This window comes from Callospermophilus lateralis, unplaced genomic scaffold, assembly GCF_048772815.1.
Source record: "Callospermophilus lateralis isolate mCalLat2 unplaced genomic scaffold, mCalLat2.hap1 Scaffold_82, whole genome shotgun sequence".
Classification (NCBI taxonomy): domain Eukaryota; kingdom Metazoa; phylum Chordata; class Mammalia; order Rodentia; family Sciuridae; genus Callospermophilus; species Callospermophilus lateralis.
The window spans coordinates 5,680,841-5,704,531 of record NW_027516260.1 but is presented as its reverse complement, the minus strand read 5'-3'; the positions used below and the strand labels follow the sequence as shown (position 1 = coordinate 5,704,531).

General features: G+C 39.6%; 1 protein-coding gene across 1 annotated transcript in view; it reads right to left on the bottom strand.

Annotated features, from left to right (window-relative positions):
* Window positions 1–4,672: 4,672 nt before the first annotated feature.
* LOC143641001 (secretory phospholipase A2 receptor-like) overlaps window positions 4,673–23,691 on the bottom strand; it is a 65,345-nt gene continuing 46,326 nt past the window's right edge. The window contains 5 exon segments of the mRNA XM_077108466.1: window positions 4,673–4,861; window positions 10,886–11,124; window positions 15,220–15,367; window positions 16,030–16,160; window positions 16,808–16,925. Coding sequence (XP_076964581.1) covers window positions 4,673–4,861; window positions 10,886–11,124; window positions 15,220–15,367; window positions 16,030–16,160; window positions 16,808–16,925 — 825 coding nt within the window.

The following is a 23,691-nucleotide window of genomic DNA, read 5'->3' as shown; positions in this document are numbered from 1 at the left end:
ATATGACCATGGGAAAGTTCTGTCCCATTCATTCCACTGTCTTTCCCATTCCCACCCCCTCCCTCCCCTTCATTCCCCTTTGTCTGATCCAGTGAACTTCTTCCCTCCCGCACTCCTTTATTATGAGTTAACGTCCACACATCAGAGAGAATATTCAACCTTTGGTTTTGGGGGACTGACTTATTTCACTTAGCCTGATAATATTCAGATCTATCCATTTACCAGCAAATGCCATAATTTCTTTATGGCTGAGTAATATTCCATGGTGTATAGAGACCACCTATTCTTTATCCATTCACCTGTTGAAGGGCACCCAAGTTGGCTCCATAGCTCAGCTATAGTGAATTGAGCTGTTGTAAACATTGATGTGGCTGCACCACTGTAGTGTGCTGATATTGTGTCCTTTGGGTATATGCTGAAGAGTGAGATAACTGAGTCAAATTGTAGTTTCATTCCAAGTTTAATGAGGACTCTCCGTACTGCTTTCCAGAATGTAATAGTAGGCATTTTAAAACTCCTGAATAGACCTTGGAGTTTCATTTATGATGTTTAGAAACTGGGAATCTGCATTTTAAAAAATATTTTAGTTGTAATTGGACACAATACCTTTATTTTATTTTATTTTATTTTTTTAAAGAATTTTAATATTTATTTTTTAGTTATTGGCGAACACAACATCTTTGTTTGTATGTGGTGCTGAGGATCGAACCCGGGCCGCACGCATGCCAGGCGAGCGCGCTACCGCTTGAGCCACATCCCCAGCCCCCTTTATTTTATTTTTATGTGGTGCTGAGGATTGAACCCAGGGCTTCACACATGCTAGACGAGCGCTCTACCGCTGAACCACAACTCCAGCCCTGGGAATCTGCATTTTAAAACCTACTAGGAACATTGCTTTGGAGTCTTGTGTGCAAGAGCCCCCACCCTAGATTTCCTGGGCTTAGCTACAGGTCCTTGTATCCCCTAAGCCCTGCCTTCTCCTGTGGTTTCTTGATACTAGCAACTTTCTGAGCTCTGGTCCAAGTAGGACTGGGTAGATTCCCCTAAAGAGCTTTTTCTTGTGTGCCTTGTATTCCCCTTCAGGTCGCAGATTAATCTACTTTCACCACAGAGGGCCATTCCAGAACACCTAGGTGTGAGATTGGCTAATGTCTTCATCAATAAGGCCTCTGGAACGTGTCTCTGCTTCCTGGCTTGGCCTGGTTTTCTTCTGATTGCAAATTCCTTGAGGGCTGATCCTATATTGTTGACCCAAGTGACTCTGGAGTCCAGCACCACTCCTGGCACATATCAGGTGCTTTAGACACAGTCTTTTGTTCAATGACCTTTAAATCAATTGTGTACAGCCCTTGGCTTTTCTGATGGACACTTTTCTCCTGTGTCCTCTGCACACCTGTCAAGGTGACCCGCTGTTGGCTGCCCTATACATCTGACCTTCTGTTTTTTTTTTTTTTTGGGGGGGGGCGCGGGTACCAGGGATTGAACTCAGTGGCGCTCGACCACTGAGCCACATCCCTAGCCCTATTTTGTATTTTATTTAGAGACAGGGTCTCACTGAGTTACTTAGGGCCTTGCTAACTTGCTGAGGCTGGCTTTGAATTTACAATCCTCCTGCCTCAGCCTCCTGAACCATTGGGATTATAGGCATGGGTCACTGTACTCCGCTGGCTGTTACATTTTTGCCCTTGGGGTTAACTGTTTGCCTTTTCAGGACCACTTGTACACACTGAGATTTGTAGTTGGTTAAAACCATAAAACCAAAACCAAAACCTGCACTCATTTCCATTCATTTCAAACTCCATGGTCACAACTTGCAGAAAAGTCCTTTCAGAGGCATGATGGAAAAGGTGTGGAGATGGTGCAAGTGATAGAATTTCCCTTCACATGTGTGGTGGTTAATATGTGACTTCTTATTGAGGCTTACACGGACCTATGTGACCTTGTTGCTATTGAGGATTCCTAAACCTGGGCTGTGCTGTGGCTTACAGTAAGTCCCTAGCTTTGGAGATAAGTCAGGCTCTGAGCTTTAATTCCCTTTGGTTAAAACAACAACCAGCCATTGTTGGGTAATCCTCCTACAAGCAGCAGATTGGAGGCACTCAATTAGTGGCTGGAGAAGACTGCATTGGGTCCCCCTTTCCCCTTACCTTGTCCCCAGTACACCTAGACAGGATTTTATGGTTCTGTCTCTGGCTCAAGGAAGAGAGGTGGCACATGGATGGTTCGTGGGGAGAGGGAATGCAGGGGTGTGTCTGGGGTGCCAAGGTGTGTCTTCATGGAATGAGACAGGCTGCCTTGAGCCTTGGCATCTTTGGAGATCGTCTATTTGGAGGGGCCAAATGAGAAATGGGAAAAGCATGATCACTATAATGTCTTATCAGCAAAGCAGGGTCCCTTGGTGCTGCATCTCTGCATTGCCAAAGCTGCCTACCTGGACTGTGTAACCCAGAGGCCAAGAGACTGGGCTTGTGTGCCTGGCTTTATATGCTTGCAGTGCTGCCTAATGGCCACAGAAGCCATCGGTTAAATGAAACAGTTGTTCAGTGAGAGCAAGGAAAGGAGTGTTTGCACAAACCACCTTTAAAATTTCTGATCCTTGATGAAAGTCAGTGGGTTTGTGAATTATTAACAGGAGTGTACATGAGGAAATACTGGCCATTTAAATGTTATATATAGTTTTTATATAAGGAAAGAATAAAAGCCGACTATACCCTCTGCTGCTACCTTTTCCGGCTGTGGGCCTGCTCTCAGCAGAGGCAGGAGGCTGGCCACTGGCAGACCACACAGGCACATGGGCACATGGGCATCATGTCAGCTCATCACTCGCAGTCACATTTTGCTTAGAAGGCAGTGGAAGTGTTTTGCAGCCTGTTGGGAGGTATAAAGGTGAAGGTATAAGTCCCTTACCAGTGCCCAGAGTCCTGGACAGGGACATGGGAGGGCTGCCCATCTGCTGGGGAAGGTTGTGTCATCAGAAGAGTAGTGTAGCAAGTTGGTGAGAGCTAGCCTGAGAAATCTGTCCTGTCACTTGTCCTGGTCTTGCAGATCCTTCTTTAATTTGTCACTACACAGAGAGCCATCCACTAGGGCTTTGATTTACACAGAAGAGTGTCCCCTTGCTGGAAGCCAGCAAAGCTCATTGAGAGAGCTCCAGCTTAGCACCCTGTTGAAGACTTTGAGTCCTGGGGAGAGACTTGGAGAAAAATCCATCTGTGAACCTGGTTTCACTATGCACAGATATTTCCAGAGTCCCCAGAGCCTCGTACAGTTGATATATATTTAATTTGTGCTTATTAGTTATACATGACAGTAGAGTGCATTTTGGCATCATACATACATGGAGTCTAACTTCCCATTCTTGTGGTTGGACATGATGTGGAGTTTCCCTGGTCCTGTGTTCACATAGGAACACAGGGAAGTTCTGTCCCATTCATTCCACTGTCTTTCCTGTTCCCATCCCTCTCCCTTCCCTTCATTCCCCTTTGTCTCACCCAAAGTACTTCTATTCTTCTTTACCTGCCCCCCTTATTGTGGGTCAGCATCCACCAATCAGAGAGGACATCCGGCCTTTGGTTTTTGGAGGATTGGCTTATTTCACTTAGCATCATAGTCTCCAGTTCCATCCATTTACTGGCAGATTCCCTAATTTTGTTTTTCTTTATGGCTGAGTAATATTCCAATGTGTATATGTACCACATTTTCTTTATCAGTTTATCTGTTGAAGGGCACCTAGGTTGGTTCTATAGTTTAGCTATTGTGAATTGAGTTAACAGTTGAGATTAATGGGCTAATTATTTCATCTGATGTTTACCTGGAAAGATGAATTGCGACTCACCTTTACTGTGAGTGGTACTAGTTGTGGTGCATGTGGCGGGGGGCAGAAAATTGGAGGCTAAAGGGGAAGGGGGGAGGGAGGAAGATGTTGAGGAAGGTTGGAGCTGAGCATAAAGAAGGTTTCTTTATAGCTTCTTTCATGCTGGCTGGAGTTGCCTGCTGGGTGAGGAAGTGACACTCAGAAATGCCTGGGTTCAGTTACTTTCCTGCGGGGTCTAAGCCTTGCTCATTCCCAGCATAGGATCCATGCCTGACCTGGGAAGGGAGAGAGCAGGTGCCTCGTCTCCTTTCCCAGCCTCTTGATTGTCCTCAGGTGCAGTGCCATTTAATATTGGATGTTCTGCAATACTTGGAGAGCATTATTCTCAAACTGCCAGGATTACAGCTGACATAGATCGCGGGCCCTGCAGCCAACCAGCAAGCCTCTACGTCAGTGGCAGAGAGGAAACTCAAGCTATAAATGAAAGTTTTGGGGCTTTGTAGTTGCAAATGATGTGAATGAGTGGATTGAAAAGGGTGCCTGGTTTTATATGGCCGTGAATACCCAGGCCGTAGATAAATATTGACACCAATGGTGGGACAGGCCTACCATTTGTCTCCTGCCCCTAGGAAGAAAAGCTCTTTTATCAGGTGCTTGTGACCTTATAAACCACGCTGACAAGTCGGTGCAGGTGCGCTCTGTGCTGCCACTCGGGGTTTGAGAGTGGGTGGTTTTCATTTTGGGCTTGTGCAAGCTTTAGCCTAATCAGAGTTAAACTTGCTTTGGCTTATTGATTCCAGTTGTGTTTGTTGCAAGCAAATGTTGCCAGCACAGTTTTGCCGAGTCATGCTTGTGTGACTACACAGACCGATCTGGGGTGGGAGCTCTGAGTGTGTGCGGGGGGACTTCAGAGTGGGAGGCCAGTCCTGGAGACTTGGTGAAATAAGGGTTGAATCTGATATCTGGATGCCCTTCTGAGCCAACTGGGCCTGCATCCTGAACCATGCTTTCATCTCCTATATTTTTGGGGCATGGAACAGAACCAGCCTACAATGGAAGAGGGTGCTGGATTTGCTCCTGTGAAATATGCAGCAACATACTCACCCCAAGGCTGTTGTTCTTGTGGGAGCAAAGTTGTGTAAGAGTTCCTTGATACAGGACAAGATGAGCAGGGGCTTTGACAAACTTGGACTTAATGTTGTCTTTTTGCAAAGGTGATGGCTAGAACTGGAGACTGTGTTCATTAAATAGAAAGCTGTGAGCAGAGACTTCCCAATGTTCCCAGGGCAGCTGCCTCAATGAATGTCTGGGCTTGGTGTGAACCATGGGGTTTGATTTCCTGCTCAGATGTGAAGAAGCCCTGTGAACTGAGTCAGCACAGTGTGGATAGAGTATCTACAGATCCACAGGGTAAGGGTGTGTTTTTACATTTCTGTAAGTGGGACTGTCTTTTGGTAAGGTGGTTTGTTAAAAAAAATAGGAGTCACATTCTGTACATACAGTATTAATTATTGGCTAAGGTACAGTTTAGGAAGTAGAATTTACAGCTGAGATCCACTTTTTTTGGTACCAGGATTGAACTCACGGGCACTTGACAACTGACCCCCATCCCCAACCCCATTTTATATTTTATTTAGAGACAGGGTCTCACTGAGTTGCTTAGCATCTCACAGTTGCTGAGGCTGGCTTTGAACTTGTGATCCTCCTGCCTCAGCCTCCAGAGTGGCTGGCATGACAGGTGTGCGCCACCATGCCCACCTGACAGGATCCACTCTTAAGACAGATGCCTTGGGAGTAAATGACGACCTGGAACTGCACACAAATGTTGTTGAGTGTAGATACAGGACATATGGAAGAGGTGAGGCATCTTTTTAGAGGCCTTGATGAATGAATGAGTCAAAACAAACAGAACCCCAAAGAAAACCACAGGCAGGTTTCCAATTGACATAAAACTTGACTGTATTTAAGGATGGAGGTCACACAGATTATCTGATGCTTTATCCCTGTCATTTCATGGCATGTGAAGTTTCTTTTGGGGGGCAGTTATTGAACCCAGGGCACTCAACCACTGAGCCCCATCCCCAGCCCTTTTTTGTATTTTATTTAGAGACAGGGTCTCACTGAGTTGCTTACAGCCTCACTAAGTTCCTGAGGCTGGCTTTGAACTCATGATTCTCCTGCCCCAGCCTCCTGAGCTGCTGGGATGACAGGTGTGCTGAAGTTCATATTTTAATAAGAAACCAGTCTGTAAAATAGTGCCTGCTGAAATGCTGTGTTGTCAAACCCGATTTCATATCTTCTCAGCATTTCAACACCCAGCAGTTGAGGTCTTGCCACTGCCCCACTATGGTGGGGAAAATCGTCTTTAAAGTTGAGAGTGTTTGGTTATCTCATAGTGTTATAGAAAGAAATACTTTTGCCTTTTGGCTACAGCTGAGCATTTCATAGCACACATAAACCTTAAAAAGTCCCATGGAAAAATGGGCAGCATGAGATCCCACTTTGATAACCTAGCCACTAAAGTCTGCAATTCACTGGGAGCTGACCTTGCAGAGCTCTGCATCTTTTTTTTTTTTTTTTTTTTTTTTTTGGTGCTGGGGATTGAATCCAGGGCTTTCTGCATGTGAGACAAGCACTTTACCAACTGAGCCATATTTCCAGCCCTACATATTCTTTAAAATACTTAGCCAGAGATACTCGTGCAGCTCTTGAAAATTTGTGGGTAGATTCTGTTTTCTCATTTGGTTGGTTGAGAGCTTTCAGTATTAATTATTGGTACAGGATTAATTATTGTAGGTACAGTATTAATTATTGGCTGAGATACAGTTTAAGAAGTAAAATTTACTGCTAAGATCCACTTTTTTTGGGGGGGGGCGTACCAGGGATTGAACCCAGGGACACTCAACCCCTGAGCCATATCCCCAGCCATATTTTATGTTTTATTTAGAGAGAAGGTCTCACTGAGTTGCTGAAGGTCACTCAAATCTCCGGATTCAAGTGGCCTTCATTTTTTTGGTTGTTGGAGAATCCAGAAAAGGGAGACAGGTTAAGCTAGAAAATGTTTGAAGGAACCTCGCGCTTCATCCAGGGCAAAGCAGCATGAGTTTTATATTTGCTTTATAGATTCTAGATGCTCAGGCTTCACACAGGCATGAAGAGAGGTCATGGAGATGTTTTGGGGGTGATTTCCATTTAAAGATAAAGGAACTGGGCAAGTAATGGAAGTGATGGGGCCACCTGTGGGCCTGTGGGCTTCCTTGTCCAGGGGATTCCTTATGAATGGCTTCACTCTTTTGTCCTTTAATTTTTTTTTTTTTTTTTGTAATTTGGTATGGAGTTGGGGGAGGAAGGAGAGTCCAGTAACATTAAGGTAAGCTGTTGTTTGTACAAATGTATTTGCTTATGACAATTCACTTTCATTTTCTTCTTTGTCTCCTTGAGGGAGGGAGACAGGCCACTTATGATACGTTGGTCCCTTTGTAATTCAGAAGTAGATCTGGCTAGAATCCCCACCTAACTACTTACTTTACTAACAAGAATAAAAGCTTCTGATCACTGGTGTGTCCAGAAATGAGTTACCACCAAGTTTTATTTTTTAAAATCTTTTGGCACACATTTCTGAAATAGGAGGGTTTTGCACTGATATTTCCTCTGATTGGATTATGTTGGTGAATTTGTCAGAATCGAGGTTAATTGAAAAAGGCACAAAATGCCTTGACTGTTTCCTGATTCCTGGAAACTCCTGGGTGACAGTGACTTAAGGATTCAGAGGGAGAGAGTGTTTTTTTTTTTTTAAATTTGTTTGGACCTTTTAATCTTTGTCTTTGGCACTGGAGGAGGAGTAATGCATGGTTGGGGGTTTAATTCCTGAAGAGTCCAGTTAGTGGCATCGGATTTTCTTATCCTTTTATCCCAAGGAAATCCTGGGGTATACCTTCTGCCAGAAAGACAGGCTTGGCATTTGCCACCTTGTTCCTGTGGCCAGGAGTACTTTTATGAGGCTATGTTAAAATAGTTATTTTCCTCCCTGTGCCTCAGGTGTGGGCCCACAGTGTGGGAAATCCTGAGTGTTACATACAGACTTGTGCTAGTGTTGGAGAAGGAACTCAATCACAGGATCTCCTAGGGGGTGATTGTGTCAGAATGTATGCAGTTCTGATGCATGGTACCAGGAAGTCTTCCCAAAGGCTACTGGTTTGCATTTTTTTTGCCCTAATTTGCTATACATGACAGTAGAATGCATTTTGACACATCCTACATAAATGGAGTAAAACTTCTCATTCTTCTGGTTGTACATGATGTAGAATCACACTGATTGTTAATCATATATGCACATAGGGTAATAATGTCTGATTCATTCCTCTGCCCTTCTCACCTCCTTATCCCCTCCCTTCTCTTTACTCCCCTCTGCCTAATCCAGAGTACCTCTGTTCTTCCCTAGCCCTCATCCCCTTGTTGTGAATTAGCATCCATATACCAGAGAAAACATTTGACCTTTATTTTTTTGGGGCGGGGATTGGATTATTTCACTTACCATGAGAGTCTCCAGTTCCATCCATTTACCTGCAAATGCCATAATCTCATTTTTCTTTAAGGCTGAGTAATATTCCGTTGTGTATATGTACCACATTTTCTTTATCCATTCATCTTTTGAAGCACACTTAGGTTGATTCCATAGCTCAGCTGTTGTGAATTGAGGTGCTATAAACATTGATGAGGCCATGTTGCTGAAGTATGCTGATTTAAAGTCCTTTGGGTATAAACAAAGGAGTGGGATAACTGGGTCAAAAGGTGGTTTTATTCCAAGTTTTCTGAGGAATCTCCATACTGATTTCCGTAATGCTTGCACCAGTTTGCAGTCTCACCAGCAATGTACCTTTTCTCCCACATCCTTGCCAACATTTATTGTTGCTTGTATTCTGGATAGTTGGTCTGCATCCTTTCTGGATGCACCCTAAATGAATGAATTTTAAAGCTGCAACATGTCTTTAACAGATAGACCAAATCTTACTCTGGTGTTTGTGAAGGTAGGTGGACTCCTGAAAGTTCACATTTATAGGGGCAGAGGGTACAGGTGGAGGTTTTAAGAAAGGAGAACCATAATCTGTAAGCAGAAGCACTTGGAGAACCTCAGATTCCAAATTTATCTACTTGAGTGACGCATCTTTTATCTCAGTCTTATCCATCTCTCGCTTCCTGTCCACTTTGACTTGTTTTCACTACTTCAGAGGCAAAACTCTCCACTGCCTGCCTCCTGAGCATGGTTTTCATTTAGGAGACTCCTCCATCCCTCAACTGGGAGGACCTCCAGCCTCTGAGCCAGAGCTGAGCACCTTGTGCTCCTGGGATCAGGATGGCTCCCCTCTGGTGCCGTGGGTGCAGCCTCCTTGGGCCTGCATGGCCACCTTAGGGGCAGGGAGGCATGGCCATACTCAGTTCTGCAGGATTTGCAAAGCCATGTAGAGCTTAAAGACTCTGAAATGGTAGCTTTGGGATTCCTTTATAGAGCCTGTAGAACAGGGAGACAGTCCTGAGCAACAGGACTCACTTCTGGCCCTCTGCGCCCCTTTGCTGCCTCTACCAAACCTCCCTGTAATGCCTGATATCTTTTTTGGTTCTGAGGAATCATTGGCTTCTTGCAACCATAATTTCCTAGTAAATAATCAGAGGGAAATTGGGTCAATACCTTGATTTTTACACCAAAATAAATTCTAGATTGATTGAAGATTCAAGCATAATGTTGAAAACATAAAAGCATTAATGAAAACTTTGATTTTTTTTTTTATACTTTTGATGTGGGGAAAATCTTTCCAAGTCATACAAAATCCAGAGTCCATAATACAAAATTTACAACATAAAGATAAAACATTCTGTAAAACAAAAAATACAACAAATAATCATAAAATATTATTCTTTTAGCTACCCAACTGACAAGGTTTAGAATTTTGATAATAGTGTTAAGGATGTAAAAAACAGAGCTGGGATGTGGCTCAGTGGTTAAGTGGGTACCAAAGTGGCCCCCGGGTACCAAAAAATCCCTGGTACCAGGAAAAAGAAAAAAAGATGTAAAAGTTAGATGCAATCATTTGGCATATAAAGTGGTGCAAATTTTTGAAAGGCAATTTGGCAGTACTTGTTAAAATTTAGTGTATTCAGCAATTTTATTTCTAGGAAATTTTCCTACCTGTACAAGAATGTTTGTGGTCATTGTGATTGTAAAAAAAATGAGAAAAAAATCAAATGCCCATTCTCAGGGGAATAGTTTAATAAATTTGGGTGTATTCTAACATACTGCTGTTCCAAGTGAATATTTGAGATTTTTATGTGCTTACAGGAAGGTTATAAAAACTATACAAAATTAAAAGCAAATTTAAGAATAGCAGACACAGTGTGATCTCATTTGTATTTTAAAAACAATGTACATATTCACTCATTTTAGAGGCATACGTGTATATCCATTGAAAATTTTTAGATGGCATACAAGAAACTGCTTACAACACAGGGAATAGAACTAGGGATCAAGAGAGAATAGAATTTACTTTTCACTACTTTTATTAAAAAACAATAAAGCAAAGAACCTTATTCTCCAAATTACATTCCTACAGGAAAACAAAAACAATGTTTAAATTTTAAAAGGCATGGAATAATTTAAAAATCAGGCAAGAAGTGTGAGCCATTTTTCTTGGTGATTCCTGAAATATCACAAATGACCCAATTTGACCCAATTGCAGAGCTTGGGTTTAAAATGTGTTCCAGTATTCGTATGGGATGGAATTCAGATGTGTCTGGAAAATTTCAGAGACTTTTGAAGGCTATTTATTATGTCTAGAAATCAGGCAAGTGGATGTTTATCCCCCAAAGACATACACTCTTTTGTTTTCTAATTAAGCCGCTCACAAGGTTAGTCAGTTGTTTTACTAATTATTTGAATGTTACATTTACTGTTATTTCTGGGATTTTTTTTTCTGTGCTAATTTCACTGATCCCATCATGAAGGAGGTAAAAAAAATGAAGGAGGTAGACATGAAATTTAATTATGTAAAGATATTCCAGGGCACTTAGGACACTTACATCTGTGGTGAACAGTCCAATCCAGTGGGCGTGTCCTAGCCGGTTGAGGACAACAGTGAGGAAGGACTGGTGATACTGGTCTGTAATGCTAACCAGCTCTGCTCCATGCATCAGGCAGGCTTTTATTGCTGCATACCAAGTCATATTTGTCTTAATTATTTTGTATGTTCTGTTTCCATATTCCAAGGTATTGGGGATTGGGTACATATCAGATGTATTCACGTGGTGTCCGGAAGTAACTACAAAAAGAAGAACAACACAATCATTTGTAGCATCTGGATGGGAAAGGAGGAGGAAAAATCTAGCATGGATCCCTGTCATGATGATCCAGGTTGACCAGAGAGTTTTTCTTCCGGAATTGACTATGTATTAAATGAGGGTACTACCTGAAAGTATATGGGATGCTAAAAATCAGAATCTTAAGGGAATTTAATAAATGAGTTTCTTCAAAATTATAAATATAGATTGCATTAATTTTGAAAGATTTCCCATTTTTGACCCTCTTTTGTCAAATAGACCACTTTTAGTAGAGCTGCCGGTTATCTCCTTGGGCAGGTTTCAGTAGCTACCAACACTAGCTTAACCCATTGTTATGGAAGAAATTCACACTTCATGAAAGAGTATTAATATATATTGTGTTGTCATCAATTGCATTGCAAAACTAGTTTTACAAGTATATATTCTCAAATAAAACACTTATTACACTTTAAGACTATATTCATTATCATATTTAGTATATAATTTCTAAAAAGAAATTTAAAAACTCAAGTTAACAAATGCTAGAAACATATACTTCCTATAAAAAGTTACTATTAATATGTCACCTGTGAGAGTCAAGATTTATAATTTAAAGGGGAAGTTTTTCCAGCCTGTAATTATCAGTACTTCCCTGTTTAGGAGTGGCTATGATCATGGGGAAAGAGAGTCTTGTTTGACTTAGAGATATTTTCTTTTTAATATGTGTGTTTACCTTTTTGTTTTGTATTACATTGTGTACTAGGATAGGCTGAGTTCAGAGCAACTAAAACATGAAAACAAAATAAAAGTTTCTGCACTATCCAAAGTGCCTTGAGTTTCTCTCTGTGGTTTTCAACACTTAGGGTTAGAAAGGAACATGGCCAGGTGTGGATAGGTCAGAAGGTCTGGGGCTAATCCCATTCCTCCTTCTAACTCATTAAGAGACATTGAGCAAATTGAACTCAAATTTCTGGTCAATGAGACATTGATATGATCTCCCTTATAGGAGTGTGAGTAGGATTCCTTGAGATATCCACACGGGATACATACTGTTATTCCTAGGAAACAGCAGGCACTCAATAAATGTTGCTTCTTGCTTCCCTTTCCTTACTTCTGGACATAACTCCTACCCTCTACTTACTGCACAACCGGTCAAAGTGGCAAAGTGGGAAATTGACTTTTACCTGAAACTCTTATCTTAATATAGCAACATATTGCAAAATCAAAGTGAAACTAATATATTTACCAACTTGTGAAGATTTGAATTTTATTATCAGTTTATTTATTGCTAGAAGTCTGTTTTACAGTCTATATGCACAGTCTATGGTTATTTTTATAAAATCAATATAATAATGAAGTAGTTATTTATAAATGATTAGTGAAATTTAAGACACAAATTCTTACATAGGTGCCCCAAATACCAATTTGACTGCCCCCCAACTGAGTTATATATCTATATTTTTACACATACGAATTTCTTCCTATGTAATCTAGTCTATCAAATTTCAAAATAAGTGAATTTGAGCAACATGATCTTTCCATTCTTTCCCCTGAAAAAGAAAGATCTCTTGGAAGCCAAGTTCCAAATTGGGGGCTCTTAGATGTTTTTGTGGGATTTGTTTGTTTGTTTTGCAGTACCAGGGATGAACCCAGGGTGGTGTCCATGCTAGGCAAGTGCTCTATCACTGTGATACATCCCGAACCCCAAACTAAGGCCTAGTGGAAAGGGAGGGGTTCTTGCCTTTGCCTTTCTCTTTTTATTCAGATTTCTTTGTTCTTTCAGGCAGACAAGTGATTTAGTTTCAAGCCCAAAGTGAGTACATATTTATAAGATAGAAGAGCAGAACTTGTGTATTCATTGTAATTTGCAAGCATTTGTTAAGTCAAATAGTCATAATTGAAAATATTCTATCATTCCTTAAACATGTGCTGGGCACAGTACTAAGCATTATATATGCACAGAGCATAAATGCTGAAATCAAAGTTTGCAGAAGATAAATAACTTGACAGAAGCTTGTTTACAGAGGTGGGGTAAGAAACCCTGAGTGGGGCACTCCAGGGTCTCAGTTCTCACCCACCACTGCTCTAAACTGTCTCGGAAAGAACATCCCAAAATATCAGAGAGAGCAAGTGATCTGAGGTTAAATTTCAAGAAAAAAATCAGTGTTACAGTAGTAGAATAGAATCATTGTGTTTAACTGAGAGAAATCGATCACCCTCAAGGTTGAGTGCTACTTATTTTTTTTAAGCCTCAAGTTCTTTGTAAAATGGGGAGACTTTGACCTCTTTCATAGAATTCTTTATGGTTTTATGGCATAATGCTCATATACCCAAGGCACAGTGCCAGATCCATGTTAAATGTGAATGTACATGCTATTCTGATATCATTTCTTCCCTTACAAGGTGCTTTCCATATTATTCTTGCCATTACTGATGCAGTATCTTCTTATAAATCCTGGGCATTGTGCCTCAGTGATAACTGAGTACCAGAAATGGAGCTTCTTTGGAATTGCTGAGGATGGGTTGATACTTAGCATCCTCAGAGAGCTCACAGGTGTGCAGAACTAAGAAGTGTGATTCATATTCCTGGTAAGCATCATAGGCTAGGCTTCCCAGATTTCCACATAGCCTGATGCAAACTGTGACCATCTAGAGTGCTCTCGTACAGGGATAAATAGTGCTCAATGAAAGGAAGCTGCTGTTTCTATATTTATTACTTGAGATCACTCAAATGCATTCGTGTTGCTTGCTGAACCCGCTGGCTATGTGTAACAGTGTGGTGATAAGATTTGGATGATAAATATCCCCTAAAAGTCCAAGTGTTAAAGGCTTGGACCCCAGGGTGTCACTATTGAGAGGTGGTGGAACCACTAAGAGGTAAGGCCTAGTGAAAAGTCTTTAGGTCATTGGAAGCATACCCTAAGAGGGGATTGTGGAACCCCAGTCTCTTCTTTTTCCTTTCTTTTTGCTTCTTGGCTATGAGGTAAGTGGCTTTGCTCTGGTGCATGCTTTAGCCATGATGTGCTGCTTTGAAATAGGCCCCAAGCAACAGGGCCAATCAATCATGGACTAGAACCACCAAACCTATGTGCCAAGATAAACCTTATCTCTTTATAAGTTGATGATCTCAGGTATTTTGTTACACTGATGGAAAGATGATGAGCAAACACACATGGCTTTGGTAATTTGTACCAGAAGTCATTGGGGGTTCTGCCTATTAGATCTAGAAACATACTATATGTCATATTTAGCCACAGAGACCATTTTTAGGGTTCCAAGAAGGTGTATGAGTTGGTTTATTTCTCTGATTCTTTTCCAATGTTTTCTTGGTGACTTTTACAAAATTGCTTGAATAGATGCTGCTATGGTTTATATGTAGTTTGAATATGTTCCTTAAGAGCCACATGTTGAAGTTTCATTCTCATTAATGAGGTATGAAGCTGGTACAGAATTTATCTGACTATGAGTTTTACAAATGGGACTTTTAGGAGATGATTAAGATTAGATGAGGTCATCAGGGTGAGCTCTCATGATTTGAATGCTGGTGGCTTTATAAGGAGAGACAGACCAGAGGGTACACTTACTATCTCTGTCTCTTGCCATGTGATGCCCTGTGCCACCTTAAGTCTGCCATCAAGAAGACCATTACCAGATAGGGGCCCTTTACTTGAGATCAGAACCATGGGCCAAGATAGCACTCTTTTCTTTATAAGTTAGCTTGCTAACTTTGTTACAGTACTTCATTATAGTGTCAGAAAATGACCTAACACATACATGTAACCCAGAACAAAGCAGGAAAATTCTTTAAGAGGCCAAAGTAAATGCATAAAATTAGTCACCAGTCAAGTGGTCTCTGCAGTCCTTAGAACACAACTATAGTATGGCATAGTATAGCATAGTCCCAGGGTGCTGGGGATTACATGACCATAGGTAAAGAGAAAGAATAAGTGCCTCCCACTGTTAGCTGTGGAACTGCTAAGCAGTTGTGGAAAACAAATATGGAAGATAAGGGGGCTGAGACTAAGGAAATGAAAGGAATAAAAAAAACATATTTTTATATATGGAATAAAAAGGAATAAGAAAAACATGTTTCTTACCTTGCATTTTTTCACAAACAAACCCATATCCTTCTTTTCCACAATCTTCAAAATACCATTTGCCAGTTAAATGAAAATTAGGATTACTTGACAGCAAGGCACAGAAAGGAATGTCTTTTTGAACTTCTGTAGTGTTATGACTTGGAATCTTTAAAAGAATATAAATGCTATAAAAATATGAAAATATAAAACATTGAAATTTGTACTTAGGAAATCAAGAGCATTACTCTCTTATTAACATTTCTTTCTTTCTTTCTTTTTTTTTTTTGCAGTACTGAGGATTGAACCCAAGGCCTTGCACATGGTAGACAAGGGCTGTACCATTGAGCGACATTCCCAGCCCCTCTTTCTTTGCATTTAATAAGTCAGTTCACAAATCACTTCATAACCTCCAAAATAAACAATAATTGTAATGAGTAAAATAATTACATTTATGAAACACATGAAAATTAGGTGAAATTACATTATTAAAAATTAATATGTTAATAATATACTAATATAAATTTAGACCTAAAAATATAGGAAGAAAAACGCTTTAGTAAGCAAGTCTTGAATGAGAGTTCTGGCTAAAATGATTTCCACAAAATAATTTTTTTTTAAAGAGAGAATGAGGAGAGAGAGAGAGAGAGAGAGAGAGAGAGAGAGAGAGAGAGAGAGAGAATTTTAATATTTTATTTCTTAGTTTTCTGCAGACACAACATCTTTGCTTGTATGTGGTGCTGAGGATCGAACCCGGGCCGCGCGCATGCCAGACGGGCGCGCTACCGCTTGAGCCACATCCCCAGCCCCAAAATAAATCTTAAAACTTACATTTATTACATCAAATGGAGACCAGTTAGAATATGTCACAGGCTTTCCATTTAGCCATTTTTCATAATCGTTATTTTGTAACCCTATCCACACATTAGTGTTATGGCCAAAAAGATTCATAGTGATGACAGCTGAAAGATAGGAATACATTATCTAATTTAACACCATATAAACCATTAGGGTAATCATCGAATTCTGTTTATAACTGTAATTATATTTAAATGACAGTGAAACTTAATTATGAATCAATTGTAGGAATGTGTTACTTTGTCCTTGTTAAGGTAATGGAGTTTTTTTCTGCACTTTTGTTTGAGTTTAAATTGACAGAAATTAGCTGGATAACAAGAAATTTTATCATATCATTAACAAAACAATTTCCAGTGCTCATTCAATGCCTTTTTAAACAAAAGAGGATTTATCTATTGTAGTTAAGCTACAGTATATAATTACCTAAATATCAAATAAAAGTGTGTAGTTAAATCTAAAGGGATCTAAAAGTCATACTGTGCAATTATAGTAGACTATACTTGAGATAATTTTAGCCATTTTGAAATGCAGATCTTATTCTTTCTATTACCTTCAAAACTCAGCAGCTTATGATTAATGCAGTATGCAGACATGTATAGATGTCATGACATAAAGCTTACTGGGTAAACTGAAAATTTGTGTATCATGAGTACGATGTTTTAAATGTTGATTTGGAAATGTTTTGGAACATTTAAATTAATACCTGAATAAAAATGATTATTTTGGCCTGGCTGCACCCTGAATACTCTACCTTGTTCCACCTCACTTTCAATGGCAACCAGTGTCTCCCCCGTTTCAATGCAGAAATCTTGAGCACCCATCCAGTTCTTCAGATCACTTCGGTCTTTGGGGATCCTCACCAAAAGGCACTATCAAAAAACACCAAAACAAAGTGCTCATTTCTGTAGTTTTATAAGTGAATTAAAAATTTCCCATAGATCAACCTTGAAAATTACTTAGGCAGAAAGAACTCATTCTTCTTTCAGCTGCTCCAAAGACATTAAAGTTACCATCATATACACCTTAAAAGTAAAGAATAAGTCTTGTTCCTCTTGTGGCCAATGCCTGTGTTGACATCAGACAGATAAGAAACAAGGATGTGTTTTGTCATGTGGGATGTCAGAGCAGTGGCCATGGATCCTCAAGAGGAGCCAGTTTGCTCACAAAGTTTGCAGTGGCAGATTTAATCTAATAAAAGAAGTCTGTGAGTGGAAAAGAACAGCTTAGCTTGAATTGATTTCCAAGCATCCTTCCTCACTTTGAGTGAGAAAGGAATATGGGGAGATGGAGCCACATCAGGTGTTTCAATTTACCACATATTTAGAGTCAGCCATTAGGTCAGTAAGTCCATCAGAAAAGCCAGAAAAGGAAAAAAAAATAAAATGAGCCAGTGGGAGGACAAGCTAGGGTGGAACTAAGGTCACCCAGGAAAAGGAGAAACAAAGGAAGGCCTGCCATCAGTGTTAAATGGAACACAGAAAGGCTATGGGATTTGGCACTGAGAGTTCATGTCTCTATCATGGTGGAGGCTTCTTATTATGGGATGGGAAAGAAATGGAGGACTGGCCTGACTGAAGATAAGCTTTTCTTCCCCACCGCCACCCCTAAAGCTCAATGAAATTTAAAATGTTGGTAGGACTAACTGGGCTTAGGTGAGAGGTAGACACAGAAGAGAAAGGTTATAACGGAAAAGGCAAAGTTCCAGAGAAGTCAGGAGAGACTTTATGCAAAGCACAGTCCATCTAGAATTTCCTGAGAATTCCTCTCTCATGCTCAATTTGCTTATAAATGAACATAGCAACCCTAGTCTTTAGATAGGTCAGATTCCAAGATCTTGTTACAGAGACATTTCCAGTTACAGGATGATGTCACATTATGTAGAAATCCGACTTGAGGGAGCAATCTTCCTATCTTGCCTTAGAACGACGTCCATCCTTTCCCATCATTCTTCTAAATTCATCATTTCCCACTGCTTCCCCACCATCATATACACCTTAAAAGTGAAGAGTAAGTCTTGTTCTTTTTGTCACATCAGGGGAATGTGACTAATAAATATTTATTGAAAAAAAATTAGACAACAGATCCTAAAATGGTTGTCAAATGACATCCTCAGGCATTCTAGATTGAGCCCAGTGGTTCTCAAACAGTTTAGCCCCTCAGGGATCATGTGACAATGTCTGAGGGTTGCCATTGACGTTGGCAGTGGAGACCAGGACAGAAGCTCCACCCTGCAAGGTTCAGAACAAGTCACTAGTCTGCAGCCAAGAACTGCCCAGCTCAAAGTGTCAATCATAGGAGATCATCCTTTCAAAACTCAGTTCTGACATATCATTATTTTTTTTGTTGCTGTTCTTTTAGTTATACATGACAGCAGAGTGTGTTTTGACACATTGTACATACATGGAGTATAGCTTGTTCTCCTGGTTATACATGATGTGGAGTTACACTGTGTATTCATGCATGAACATAGGAAAGTAACTGGACATGTCCTCCTCCTCCTCCTTCTCCTCCTCCTCCTCCACCTCCTCCTCCTCCTCTTCCTCCTCTTTAATATTTTTTATTTTTGATGGACACAATGCTTTATTTTATTAATTTATTTTTATGTGATGCTGAGGATAGAGCCCAGTGCCTCACATGTGCGAGGCAAGCGCTGTACCGCTGAGCCACTAACCCAGCCTGGACATGTCATTCCTGAGTTTACGCTCCTCAAAGGGTTTTCATTGCTTTTAGGATAAAAACCAGAACCCCTGATCTGGCCTGAAGTTGACTTAACAACCAAAGGAGGAAGTGTATTTTCAATTCTTCTGCTTCTCTTTCCCTTGTTTGCTTCACAAAGAAACTGAATTGGCTATAAGGAGTTTAATTTTATAGCAACTATCCTTTTATCTATTTCTTTTCATTCTGCCTCTTTCTTCTAATTACAAATTCCGAAGAGTGGCACACACTAATTATTGGGAAGTCTTATCACTTAATGTGAATTCACCTTGTGTTCAGATAGTCACACTAATGAACCATTCACAAATACCAAGGAACTTCATTGGTTCTGTTAGCACATTAAATCTCTCCAGAAAAACACTCCGTCCTCTCTCCCCACATGCTGGCCTCAGCCAGGATTAACTAGCTCGGCAGTGTGGAGTGTGGTCTCCCCTTTCCCACAACTTCATTGTTTCTGAAAATATAACATATTTACTAACACTCTCTGAAATGGTGTTGTTAATAATTAAAGCACAGCAGTAAGAGGCAGTACAACATCCTTAACATTGTTTACTGACTCATTTGCAAAATATGATCATCTCGTATAATGCATCGCTTGTATATTGCTGTGAATTAAGGAGGTGCTATTGTATTCCCTACAAGTTTCACATATAAGATTATTTTATTCATTTATTTTTGGTCTCAAAATTGTTTCTAACTCAACATTTGGAAATGGAATTCTTTGACCCTGGGTGGTTCCCCAGTGTTCCTGCTGAGAACTGAATGGCACAGTCAGCACACAGTAAGCCTGGGCCCTCATAGGCATTTCACCAGCCCTCCTGCACTACCATTTGGAATTTCTGTTTTACAAAGCACTCCCCCTTCTTTTACCCCTACTACCCCATGATCTTGGCTACCACCCTCTTAGCACAAGTTACTAATTTTGCCTGTACTATTGCAATGGCTATCTAACTGTTCTCACCCTGCCTGCCTCTAATCTATCCTTGGCTTAAAAGTATCACTGTAGCTAGAGTGATACTTGTAAGAATTTGGTCCTGGTTATGACCCTCTTTAGTTAAAAACCTTTCAGGATTTTCTCATTCCTTTTAGGATAAAACCAGAAACTCTACTACAATGATATCACTTGCCTACTTCTTTTGTCTCATCTTCTATTAGCCTAGTTCTTTAGTTTCTTAACTGTTACATTTCTCCTCACCATAGGACCTTTAACACATGCTACTTTTAATGATCTTTATCTTATGACCACCTTGGTCAGGGCCTCCTATGACATACTTTTAAAGAACTGCATGACTTTATCACATACATCATGGTTTTAAATTATATAGTAATTTTCCTGGCTGCTTATTAAAGTTTATTCGCCCTCTTGTCTGTAAACTCCAAAAGAGAAAACATTGTGTCCTGTTTTTGAATTCTCACTATGCAACATAGTTAAGTGAAGGAATGGATAAAGTGGAAAGTGGGGACATGGAAAATGTTAACCCCCAAGACAATGTGCCCCAGGAGGAGGGAGGGAAGAAGGAGGTATAACATTGATCCTTCCTCAGTAAATCCTTTCCCAGTGACAAGACAATCCCCGGGAAGGAGACATACATCAATCCTAAAAGGGCAGTACCTAGAAAGAGGATAAATGTTGATCCTTTCCCAGTAAATTTTTTTTCAATGACAGCAAAGTTACACATTAATTTTGTCCCAGTCACAATACAATGATCCCCAGAGGACAAGATAAGCATTGGGCACTAAGCTCTAAACCTTCCATCCTTGCTCAGTAAAACAAGTCTCAAGGGCTGGGGTTGTGGCTCGGAGGTGGAATGCTCAACTAGCATGTGTGGGGCACTGGGTTTAGATCCTCAACACCACATAAAAATAAAGATGTGTGTCCACCTATAACTAAAAAATAAATATTAAAAAAGTCTCAAATTTTTACAATCTCTTTCCTGAATGCCCCAACTGACAAGTCACCTCTCAGTGTAACCTGTAAAACCCCAAACCCCTTCTATAACTGGTGACCATTTTCTACCCAGAAAGTGAATATCTCTAGGATATACTTATACAGTCATTATCACCCAGTTGTGAAAAACTAATAATCACGTACACGAATGAACCAGAAATGGATGAACAATCCAAATATAAGAGCTAAACCCATAAAGCACTTAGAAGAAAACAGAGGTAAATCTTCATGCATTGGATTTGGCAGTGGATTCTTAGGTATGATACCAAAACACAAACAATGAAAGAAAAAATAGATAATTGAGTTTCATTAAAATTACAAACTTTTGTGCATCAAAGGAAATTGTACAGTTAAAAGACAATCTAATGAATAAGGGAAATATTTCATAGGAATTTAGTATATTGAATATATTCAGAATTCTTATAACTCAACAATAAAAAGACAAGTAAACCAATTAAAAAATGGACAAAGAACTTGAATAGACATTTTTTCCAAATGAAGATAAACAAATGGCCAATAAGTACTTGAAAAGACCTAAACATCATTAGCCAATAGGGAAATGCAAAGCAGAACCACAATGAGATAACACCTCAGGTGGACTAGAATGCCTACACTCAAAAATGATAATAACAAGTGTTGACAAGAATGGGGAAAAAGAATGGGGAAAAATATAAACCCTCATACCCTGTTAGCAGAATTGTAAAATGGCTTAGTTGTTGTGGCAAACCATTTGTTCCTTAAAAAGCTAAACAAAGGATTACCATATGAACCAGCAATTCTACTCCTAGGTATATCTCCACAAGAATTGAAAATAGGAACTTAGAAATGTACATATCAATGTTCATTGCAGCATTAGCTACAGTAGTTAAAAGGTGGAAATAATCAAAGTGCCCATCCACAAATGAATGGATATACAAAAATATGGTAATTCATAGAATATGCAATGGAGTATTATTCAAAAAGAGGCAGTTTTGATATATGCTAAAACATAGATGAAGCTTGAGAACACCATGCTACATGAAATAAGCCAGACAACACTGGGTGAGTTCACTTAAATGAAATATCTAGAAGAAGCAAATTCACAGAGATAGAAAATAGATTAGAGAGAATGGGTATGGTGGCACACACAATGAAAATACTTTAAAAACCAATTGCCAAACATTTTAGTAAAAGACTTAGTAACACTCAGTGTCTTATTGAATATAAGTGATACAATTTTCATAATGGAATGTAAAATTTACGACTGGTAGAAAGAGTCTATAGCTTGAGAAAATGGGAAATAACAGAAAATACTAGCTACTAAAAATAGTATACCTCAATGCTACAGTAATGTATACTCTAGAAAATATTGCATATTGCCACCAGGCCAACTTTATCATGGGGCTAAGCTGATGTGGCAATTATTTTTATTATTTATATTATTATAATTGAAGGCTTTATTTTTAAAAAACAGTTTTAGTTTTGGAGCAAAATTAATAGGAAAGGCAGAGATTTCCCCATAATTTCCTCAGTTCTGCACATGCAGAGCCTCCCCCATGATCATGGTCCCCCACTAGCGAGGCACATTTGTTACAATTGATGAACCTACACTGACCTGTAATTATCACCCAAAGTCCATAGTTTTCATTAGGGGGTTATTCCTGGTGTTGTACATTGAATAAGTTTGGACCAATGTATAACAAGGTGTATTCCCCTATGGAATGTCATATAGAGTGTTCCAGAGCCTAAAACATCCTCTGTGCTAAGCCTGTTCATATTTTCCTCTCCCCTCAACCCTTAATTTTTTTTTGTGGTGCTGGGGATTAGAACCTGGGATCTTGTACATGCAAGGCAACACTCTACCAACTGAGCTATTTCCCTAGCCCTCAACCCTTGATTTTTAAGTTGTCTTTATATAGTTTACCTTTTCTAGAATGTCATGTAGTGGGAATAATATAGCATTGGAGTACTTTCAGATTGGCTTCTTTTACTTAGTAATATGCATTTAAGGTTTTTTTTTCATGTTTTTTCATAGCTCCATAGCTTGTTTCTTTTTTTCTTTTTTTTTATTAGTTGTTCAAGACAATACAATGATCTTGACACTTCAGCACTGAATGATACTGCATTGTCTGGATATATCAGAGTTCTTATTTGTCCTTTCAGTTACTGCAGGACATTTTGGTTGCTAAATTTTAGTAATTATGAATAAAACTGCTTTATCCACAAGCAAGACTTCACACAGATGTTGTTTTCAACTTCCTTAGATAATTGTCCAGGAGTGTGATTGTGGAATGAATGGTAAGAGTATAATTAGTTTTGTAAGAACATTCCTACTATTTTCCACCAGGGCTGTACCCTTTTGCATTTCCAACAGGAATGAATGAGAATTGTGGTTGCTTCATCTCCTCATCAGCATCTGGTGGTGTCAGTGTACTAGGTTTTGGCCATTCTAACAGAAAGGCAGTGTGTTCCATCATCATTTGCAATGCAGTCCTTAAATTCTAATATGAAGTAGATCGTGTAGGAAAGAGTAGGACTGCCAGATTCAGGACAGAAAATGTGAGGTTGATTTTCAGTCTAATGCCTGTTTACTGTGAATGTTTAGAAAGGTAACACAATTATTCAATATGCAAATTTTTAATAGTAATTCTGTATCTTTTAAAAGTTCAATAGGAAGGAGAAATGCATATGAAATCATTCAACAAAGTCAGTTGGAAGGAACCTAAATGTCTACCAATGGATGATGAATGGATAAACAAAATGTGGTATTTACATACAATGGAATATTATCCAGACTTAAAAAGTAAGGAAATTGTGTCACATGTTACAGCATGAACAAAACTTGAAGACATTATGCTAAGTGAAATATGCAAGTTACGAAACAAATATTGTATGCTTCCACTTATGTGAGGTATCTAAAATGGTCAAATCTATAGATTATAGAGCAGAATGGTGGTTGTCTGGGGCCAGGGTGGTGTGGGGAAAAAGAATAG